General features: G+C 35.9%; 1 protein-coding gene across 1 annotated transcript; it reads right to left on the bottom strand.

The window, feature by feature from the left end:
* Window positions 1–1,157: 1,157 nt before the first annotated feature.
* LOC136232130 (peroxidase 31) lies at window positions 1,158–2,426 on the bottom strand. The gene has a single exon (XM_066021164.1). The coding sequence runs from the start codon at window positions 2,338–2,340 to the stop codon at window positions 1,381–1,383; it is 960 nt and encodes a 319-aa protein (XP_065877236.1). The 5' UTR covers window positions 2,341–2,426; the 3' UTR covers window positions 1,158–1,380.
* Between the last annotated feature and the right edge of the window lie 8,074 nt (window positions 2,427–10,500).

Raw genomic sequence — 10,500 nt, 5'->3', positions numbered from 1 at the left:
TACACTTTTTAACACTGATAGTCACTTGACTTTAACTAACTCCTCAAATTACCGTAACGATCTTAAAATGGAAATATTCAAGAATTAAAGTTGTCCAGAACGACATTTACCATGAAACCGCATTTTTTATTTCCCCAAATCACATATTTTGGATCTTTCTCTCTTTAAAAATTCAGTATCTCTCTCCTAACCAAACAACACCTAAATGATCTCAAAATGAAAAGTTTCAAAAATTAAAGTTCCTTAGAATATCATTAACTCTTCGAATTTTTTTATTTTGAAGCCGTCAACGGTCGTTTTAAGACGTTGAGTGACAATCAGTCGTTTTATCTCATATTTTCTAAAAATGTCGTTTGCCATGTCCGCACCCATGTCCGCATCCGTGTCCGCACCTGAGTCGGTGCTTCATAGGTCCGTAGGGCTTCCACCCTACGGAGACATCCGCCTCCCTTCCCAAAAGCCGGATGCCCGACTCTCCTAGTCCCTATTGGACTAGGGTGGATCGCTTAAACCAGTCCCGGCAACTCGTCCAGAGGTGGGCGGAGATCCGACACCAGGTGACTCTGTCCCTTCTATAGTGTTTTTTACGCCAACTTGAGACCGCCAGCCAATGGACATTCATATGTCTCATTCGCCACTCGCCTACGAACTGCCTCAATCTGCCTTGACGACAGGCCCGATCCTCCTCGACGTCTTGCCACTGTCCTAACCAACGCTCCTGTCGATGCTTGGGATGACTTGGCCATGTCTGGGGCTGAGATTTGTCTACGGCCAAACGACTTTGTCTACAGCCAAATTCTCTCCAACACACAACATTCAATTACATCAGAGACGGATTTTCATCGCTGATGCCAAACACAATGAATAAAGTGAAATTACTGACGAAATTATAGATTTTCTATCGGTAATTCTATTTTTTTTTTTTTGACCGAACCTCCCTGACCCGTCTTCCTTCCAAGAAATTGCTCTTTGCTCTGCTCCTATCATTTGATCAAACCTAATCTCAATCAAAACCAACCTAATGCCTGCCTGGTATGTGATAAACTGTTCTAAAAACTACGCAGAAAGCATCCATAAAATAAATTAAATTCATAAACTACAGCAAGATAACTTCGAAATTCCACAGAATCAAATGCAGAGGATTGGATATACAGAGAAACAAGTAAATGAAATTTGTATAATTTAACCCTCAATATCATATCATGATCGGTCACATAAATAAAGGTTGTAAATACATATATCAATTTTATCCTCACAACACAAAAGAATCAACTCAACTCAAAACAAAACCCAATCTATTATCATCATCTCCCATCATTATCCCCTTCAACCGAAACAATTTAAAAATAAATGACTAGTTTTAACAAACCTTCAATTTAATCAGTTTATAGCATCACACCTGTGCCTAATTTCACCTCTCCTTCCAGTCTTGATCCCAGAGACACTAAGTTTCTCCATTGCTCTAGCAAAATCCTTGAAGAACTTACTCTGATCCTTGGCATAAATATCCACAAAAGCCCTTGTTCTTGGATCATTGTATAACCCATGATCTGACTCCAATAGCCCCAAACCTTTTGGCAAATTCTGGAAATACACATTATCGAATTTGTTTGGGGTCATAATATCATTGAAGACTGACATACTTGGATCCTTGGGATAATTTTCACAGGCCTTACTCAACCCTTGAGCGAATCTTGGGTTGTAATGTGTGTCATTGCGCAAATTACTTTTGAATTCCTTGCAATGCGAGAATCCTATAGTATGTGCGCCGCTTAACGCCACCATTTCTCCGAGAGTGAAACCTTTGGACCTAAATATTTTAATAATCTCAGACATTGACATCGTCGGCCGCGGTAGATTTCCTTCTACATACCGGGACTTAGAGATGCGATAATCTTTCCGGCCGAGGGCAACGTTGTAGTAGGGGCCGCCCATCATCGTCACCAGATCACGAGTGGCGACAGCGAGAATGTCGGCGCAAGAGACGGTGTTAGGGCAGGAGAGCTCCAAGGCGGTTTTAGCACGAGTGATGAGATCGAAGGCGTCGCCGGGGAGGGAGAGGTTGATGTCAGCATCACGCTCAGCGGAGTTGAAAGGAGTGGAGGAGACGAGAATAGAGGCGTCGCAACCAGTGTGAATGCAATCGTGGAAGAAGACACGGAGAGTGCCGGCGGCGGTAGTAGGGTTAGAGATTTGCTTATTGGTAACGGTGTCTTGCATGATTTGGGCGAATCTAGGACAGGATTTATCGTAGTAGTTGTAGGATAGTCTAGATTCGGAGAGGAATACGAGAAAAGAAAGAGAAATGAGGATGAGGAGCAATGTCGGCGGCGTTTCCATGGTGGTTTAATCACCGGCGAGAGAGGGAGAGAGAAAGAGAAAGCAGGAGGCCTTTTTAAGAGCTGTAGTGAGTGGAGGAAAGTGGAGGTAAGGACTGGAAGGAGTAGGGGGATTTGATTTGGACAGACACAGCACGCGCCACGCGCCGATAACTTTCTTTTAGATGACCACCAATCACGGGACCCGTGCTGGCAGGTGGTATTTTGGTAAATTTAAAACCAATTATATGTAATGTTTGGACACGAATATTCATGTTTTTAGTTGTCATTTACACGTTATTAGTCAATTGATCACCGGCAGAAAGAACTGAAAATACGCAACTGCATGGAGGTTTATTTAATTAACCAGCTTTAAAAAAAATATATATACTATATTTTTAGTTAACCAAAATTTAATATTTTTAATTTATGAAATTAGTAATATTTAATATTGGGATAATTACAAAATTGGTCCTATTTTAAAACCCATTTACGTTTTTAGTATAGTTCTCCAACTTTTTACAAATATAGGCAATTTTAGGGAATTTGGACATATTTACCCTTTCTTTCCCAACCCTGTTTTTCGCCCTAGACCATCAAACGGTTCGATTGCGATAGGAAGGATTGCGATGGGAAGGAAGACGACGGCGATTGCGATAGGAGGGGAGGAAGACAGTGAACGGCGACTGGCGAACGGCGAACGGCGACTGGCGAACGGCGGACGACGACTGCGAACAGAGACGGCGAACAACGAACTGCGAACAGAGACGGCGACTGCGAACAGCGAACGGAGAACGACGAATCTCGTTCCGGCAATCTCGTTCCACCATGGGTAAGGGTAAGAACGAATCTCAGAGCAAACGAAAGGTACGTTAGTTATTTCCCTAAATCAAATACCAAACCTTTTGCGATGGGCAACTGTGCTAACACCTTTCAATAGTCTTCCTTGAGGGCCTCTGAAGCTTTGAGTTGGTCGCAATTTGGCCTTAGAATCTGATATTGTTTTCAAACTTTCCCTTGGAACGGGTGTTGATGTGGTTATACTGATGTTTTAATAAATTTAGTGTCTAAGGCATGTAAGTTACTGCAATCTCATCTACTACTTTGGTTGATTGCATATTGTTTTACATTTTATATACCTCCAATTTTGTACTGTACTCGCCTACTTTCAATCGAGAATGAATTAAAATATGATACTTTTGACCTACATTTTCGCTGTTTACTTCGCAAACTTGATCTATATGTCTTATTCATGTATTTCAATATCAGCATATTGTCAAATCTGAGGAATAGTTTTGGCATGAAAAGTTTGTATGATTACAGAAAATTTATGGAGATCAGTTTGTATTGTGTATAAAAAAAAGTTAATCATTTGACGTGATATCCTTAGAAGCTTTGTTGCAACATTCTGTCAAAAGTGCATTAATCTCATTTTGTTATGATGTGAAATACACATTTATATGAATGTTTTTCTTCGAAGAGGATGGATGTAGGAACAATTTAAGTGTAGGAACAATTTTGATGATTATACGATACAAATAGATGGACATTAATGATTGATCTCAATTTTGATGATTATATGATACAATCAGATTGACATTAATGATTGTAGGATACAAATTGATAAGTTCCACCATCTCAGGGGTGCATATGATGGTGCAAATTTGAAAATATACTATGTTGCCTGTCGTATTTTCAAAAATATGACAGGTACGACAGACTATATAATCTGTCGTTTGTCGTATTTTTTGAAAATACGACAGGTACGACAGACTATGATGGTGCAAATTTGAAAATATACTATGTTGCCTGTCGTATTTTCAAAAATACGACAGGTACGACAGACTATATAATATGTCGTCTGTCACATTTTTAAAAAATACGAGAGGTACGACAGACTAGCCTGTCGCATTTTTTGAAAATACGACAGGTACGACAGACTAGATACTCTGTCGTCTGTCGCATTTTTTCTGTATTTGTCTTATTTGCAGCATGATCAAAGGGTATCACAACCGAACAAAAGGAGAAAGACCGAGATAAAGTTCAAATACCCATTTACCCTAAATTCATCCGCGCAAGTATCTAACAGGTTTAACACGCCCGTGTGTGAAGTTAACAGAGAAAATGGGTAAATCATGTTTCTTTTGTAGTAGCAACTAATCATGTATTGTAGAAAGAAAAAAGGCATTACTTGGGATTCAATTTTTCACGTTCACTTCTTAATTCCTCACTATGACTTAAGCTTTGACAGTTATGTTGCATTGGATTTAATGAATCCGAGTTAGGATGCAGGTGAATGCTATTGTATGCTTTCTTTTGTGTTATAAGTGCATGTCTGGTGATCATGGTTTCTTTTTGCTATTGATGCTCTTTGTTTCTTTTTTTCCTTATGGAATGGAACTAATAGGCATGTCTGGTGATCATTTGACAAACTATGAATTTCTATTTAGTTATAAAATTTGTGAAAAAAAAGACTTGTTTAGCTATAGAATTTATGAATTTCTGCTTTTTGAAATCATATTGAAATGTAGATTTCTATTTCTGTTTTTTTTTTGTGTCTTATTATGGTTTTGAAATTTCTGATGTGCTTTGTTTTTGCAGGCTTTTTCGTTCCTGTATACACTAAAGCTACTGACTCTATTTCTATTTCTCCTTAACTTTACTTTTAGCCTCAAGATGCTTATGGTTTGGAGAAACTTGCTACTGAGGAGTTGTCTTCTTATAATCAAGAGCTTTGTTTGTCCTGTTACATTTCAGGAATCCGCAAAACCATAAGTTCCGAGCTCTGGTATGCTTATGCAGGTCCACTTGTTTCTTTGCAAACATCCAAGTGAATTTTTCCGCAAATTCAGGAACTGACGTTTTTGTGCAATTGGGCATTGGACAGCATTCTCATCTTCACTAGACAGATAGAACAAGGCTCTCTACCTTTTTGTAATTACTACATACACTATTGTCATAGCCCTTTACCTCTGTGAATATACTGCATAATAGGAAAGAACAAGACGTTATAGTTGAGTGCAGAGGCTATGATGCTGCTCGCTTCTAGAACATTGAATATGTTCATGGGTAAGCATTTCTTACTTTATCGCCGACTCTCAAACTGTTTTCCTTGGTAATTCTTATGTTCAATTGCAGCTGTAATAATTCCTTTCAGATATGTATCAGCAGAAATATATTGATAGGATTTTGTTCTCAATAATTAGTTTGTATACTTTGTATCTGTTTCCTACTTCGGTTTTATTTTAATCTAACTTCAATTTCACATGAACGATTTCTTGTTAAGATGGAGATGCAGCTAAGACTTCCAGTCTGAGATAATTGTTACACTTGGTGATTATGTGCGAAAAATTTATTATGTGCCTACTAGCAATTGTAATCTAGAGCCCAGCTTTTTATTTTGGCCTTCGAGCTAGCAAAATTACCCATCTCATATTCTGTCTCTTGTCTTGTAGCTGGGAAATGGATGGTGTAGCAAGGGCAGAAAAAGATATATGAGACATTGAAATCTGATAAAGCTGCAAAAGAGCATATAAGGAAGTTCATGCCCAAATTATTTAGGCTAGATGCTGTTGGTAAGTGTCCATCCATTATTTTGTGAAGAAAAATCATGTTCGTAAACAGTTTCACTCCTTGCTGTCTTGGTTTCACTTCAAGTCATTCTCATTTACGTGATACACCATGAAGAATTGTGATCCAATGCCTGTACTCATTTTCTCTTTTCATTTTCTATATTTATACTTTGAAGATCAACATTCAATTAACTTATGTATTTTATGTTGCAGGGACCAAAGGGATGGAAGAAAACCTGCAAAGAATGGGCATAATAAGTCATGAGATTCAAGGTTTAGGCTTTTAGCCTTCTTATATAATAAAATGTTAGCTTTGTAATGACAAACTTTTGGTTAGGATTGTGATCTTCACATATGTACAAGTTTATTATTATATATAAAGGTTATTTGCACATTATTTATAAGAAACTTTGGTTATTTATACAGGTTCATGAAAGAGGTAAAAAAAATGACAAAATTTTTATAAGAAAATGTCATACTATTTACGTTCCAACAACATGATTTAATACAAATTATGTCATCTGAATTACGTTACAACGACGGTAAGGAAAATAAAAACTGTCATAACATTAACATAATAGCTTCATTTTAACTTGATATTTTGACAGATGACTGTGGCGTATTCACTTGTGCTTTTGCCCAAGTTATAACTGAAAGGTGTGAAACCCGACATGATCAGTTTGTGTGCAACTTTGACGGGTCGTATGGCGTCCATTTTAGATTGCATTTTGCAGCCGAGTTGTATCATATTAGTAGATAATCTAGAAACAAGTTTGCTTTTGTCTGATAGTTAGATATTGTAATTTAGTACATTTGTTGTACAGATATGTAATATGTTATTTGGTACATTGATGTTAAAACTAGTATGTAGTTTAGTACATTGATGTTTAAAATACGACAGGTGCGACATGGGTAGTAGATTTAGTACATGAAAATACGACAGGTATGACACAATATATAATCCGTTGCTTGTCGTATTTTAAAAAATACGACAGGTACGACAGGCAAAGGGGGAATAAGGAAGATAAGGGTATTTTTGTCCAAATACAATGAAACTGCCTAGATTTGTAAAAAGTTGCAGAACTAAGCTAAAAACGTAAATGGATTTTAAAATAGGACTAGTTTTGTAATTGTCCCATTTAATATTCCCTTCATGTAAAATTTAATCATTGTTTTCTAAATGAATTTTGTTCATATTTTTTAAATTTAATTTTACTTAATTTATATAACTAATTAATTAGTATTTTCATAATGAATTTGATGGTGTTTAGCGCCTTTAGTAGTTGATATGCGAGCATGTCAGTAGCTTTATTTAAAACTATAAAAAAAACTATAAATTGGATCTAACTTCTATTCAAACGAAAGTGTAAAAGATTTAAAGGACACAAAAAGAGTCTAGAGTTCGTAGCGGAATCTAGAAGACTGATTATGACTACACTGAAATTATGTTAAAAGAAAGAATTGAAGTTGAAGTGCTTGCATTGAATTGAATAAGATTGAGAATTGACATCATTGGCTTACAAGTTAGAAGTTGATCAAATTGAATAAACTATGATGTAGAATAGCTAAAATTCGTAATTTGAGAATTGTTTGAATTCCATTAGGATTGAATTTGATTTTTGATTTGATTTATTGAATTGGTTTGAGTTGGATCCCATTTCCTTCATTTTCTTTCTTTAAATACTTCCTATGCTGGAGCTAGTAACTGCCACTAGGGGTGTCAAAATGGGTTAATGGGTCGTAAACGGGTCGTGTCAACCTACTCAGGTGACCCGTTTATTGAAACCCAGACACGACTCGTTTAACTTAACGGGTTGACACGACACGACTCGGTTAAAACACGGGTTGACACGGGTCAACCTAGATAACCCGTTTAACTAAATTAATTAATAAACAGGTCAATTTTTGACACAACCCGTTTATACTTAACGAGTCAGAACATCCTAAACGAGTTATCTGACCCGTTAACACTTTAAACTTTCAATAAAAAGTCAACAAACCCATTCAACAACAACATTAAGTTCAAGTTCAACATAGTCAACAAACCCATTAAACAACATTAAGTTTAAGTTCCAACATAACAAAACATAAAAAAATCCAAATAGTTCAACATAAGAAAAAAACGCAAAATCCACAAAACATGAAACAACAGTAAGAACAAATAAAATCATAACATTCAATTGACAGCGGCGGAATTGGCGTCTTGCTGATTAGGCTTTGATTCATGGGATTCCAAGTGCAATTCCATCAACTCCTTTTCAAGTTCATCAACCTCCTTGTAGTTTTCATCCACACCTAAAAAAATATAAAACCAAATCATCAAAATATTAATTCAAGTATTTAAACCAAAAAATAATCAAATTTTGTGAAAAGAGTTTACCATCAATTTCACAAGAAATCCAATCTTTAGTACATAGCAATGCTTCCACAACATCAGATTTTAATGTACTTCTGTATTGGTCAAGAACTCTTCCACTGTTGCTAAATGCACTCTCCGAAGCCACTGTTGTAATTGGAATAGCTAGCACATCCTGGGCCATGGCTGCAATTTGAGGACATCTAAATTGATTTGCTTTCCAATAAGCTAATATGTCTAAATTGATCTTTCTATCCATTCTTGGCTCATCAAGATACAAATCCAACTGAGACTTTTGAGGTGTAAATTCCATAGTATCTAAAGAATCAAATTCCTACAAAATATTACAAATATATTAAAAATCCCATCAAAAGTGTGTTTATCAATGTTTTTTGTCAAATGAAAAAAAATAAGTAAAATAAATAATAGTTTAGAGTAATATACCTTGCCCCAATCTAAAGCAACAGATGAAGAAGTTTGTTGTTGATCCATCATTGAATTGTGATTGCTTGCATTATTGTTACCACTTGACCCACAAAGATTTTGCTGATTTGTAGAATTTTCATACTCAGAAAACAAGCCATACAAATCAATCCTAACTTGTTTTGCTTCGGTAAACCCATCATCACCATAAAGCTTCCTATAACAATACTCAACAAAACATAGCTTGTACCTAGGATCCAAAATCACAGCAATTGCCAAAATTCTACTATATGCACTCCAATACTTTTTAAACTTCACCATCATTTTTGTTGCCATGGAACTCATATACAAATCATCACTATTCATGTTTTCCTTCAAAGTCAAATGAGCAGTAAACACCATTGGGAAGTACAGATTTGCAGTCACATATTTAGAACCCGAGAAAAGACAAGTAATATCGTTAAAAACTCTAAGAAATTTACACATCTTTTCTACTTTAACCCATTCATCTTCTGATGGACAATGCTTGAAATTAGAATCACTCAGTCTAAGATGAACAAAAGCATTCTGGTAATATAAAGCACTGTCAAGCATCATAAAAGTCGAATTCCATCTAGTAGGAACATCTTGCCTAAGACCTTTTTTCGAATCTAGAGTGCAAAGACTGACACACTCTAAGAACTTGACTTTTCTAGCTTGAGATCCCTTAACATACTTTATACTTTCTCTAATCTTTCCAACCGAATCATCAATTTCTTTCAGACCATCTTGCACTATCAAATTTAAAATGTGAGCTGAACATCTCATGTGAAAAAACTCTCCATGATTCAAAAGACTACCCTTGCTATTCAACAAATTTTTCAACAATTCTACACATGTATCATTAGCACTTGCATTATCCAAAGTGAGTGAAAAAACTCTACCATCAATTTTCCAACCACACAAGAAATTATGAATTTTTTCACACAAAGCTACACCCGTATGTGGAGGAGGCAAATAGCAAAAGTTCAAAATCCTCTTTTGAATAGTCCAATCTCTATCAATAAAATGTCCAGTCAAACAAATATAACCATCAGTTGTAATTGAAGTCCAACAATCAGAAGTAAGGCATATCCTACTAGTGGTCGACTCCAACAAAGACTTGACCTTATTTTTTTCTCTACTATATATCTTCATGCAATCAGCCTTACAGGTATTCCTCGAAACTAAATTCAAATCAGGTTTAAAATACCTAAACAAATCCTTAATCCCATTCCATGTAACAAAATGAAAAGGCAAATCATGTTTGATAACAGCAATAGCAACCAACTCTCTAAAATCATTAATGTTAAACTTTGTTTGCACAATTGTTCCATCAGTCAAAGCTATCATGGTTTGACCAATATCTCTAGTATCTTTTCTAGGACACTTCTTTATATGTCGTGACAAGTTACCTGTCCCAAAAGCGCTATCGGCCTTGTATGATTTCCCACAAGCTTTGCATTTTGCAATTTTTGTCTTGTCCTTCAATGTAATACGTTCAAAGTAATGCCACACCATAGAATAACACTTTCTAGGCCTACTCCTCTTTCCCTTGCTCTTCTTACCACTTACATTTGTAGTCTCTCCTTCTCCTTCATCATCTACCTCCATATTATTGACATCATCATCACTGTCGATAGTTTGAATAATTGCTTCATTCCCAATTTTAATCGAACCTACTTCTGTGGTACTAGTCATCTGCACAGTAAAAAAAAACAATAATCAGACATGCTAATAATCTGTATAAAAAACATTAAAAAATAATGAATCAAGAAAATAAACTTAAAAAGTAAATAAACAAATAATGGTC

This window comes from Euphorbia lathyris, chromosome 6 (genome assembly GCF_963576675.1).
Source record: "Euphorbia lathyris chromosome 6, ddEupLath1.1, whole genome shotgun sequence".
Lineage (NCBI taxonomy): Eukaryota > Viridiplantae > Streptophyta > Magnoliopsida > Malpighiales > Euphorbiaceae > Euphorbia > Euphorbia lathyris.
Note: the sequence above shows the minus strand (reverse complement) of the source record. Positions and strands in the feature narration are given on the sequence as shown.

What these genes read in the sequence shown, in the direction of transcription:
- LOC136232130 (XM_066021164.1), bottom strand. Translation starts at nt 2,340, where the DNA reads ATGGAAACGCCGCCGACATTGCTCCTCATCCTCATTTCTCTTTCTTTT.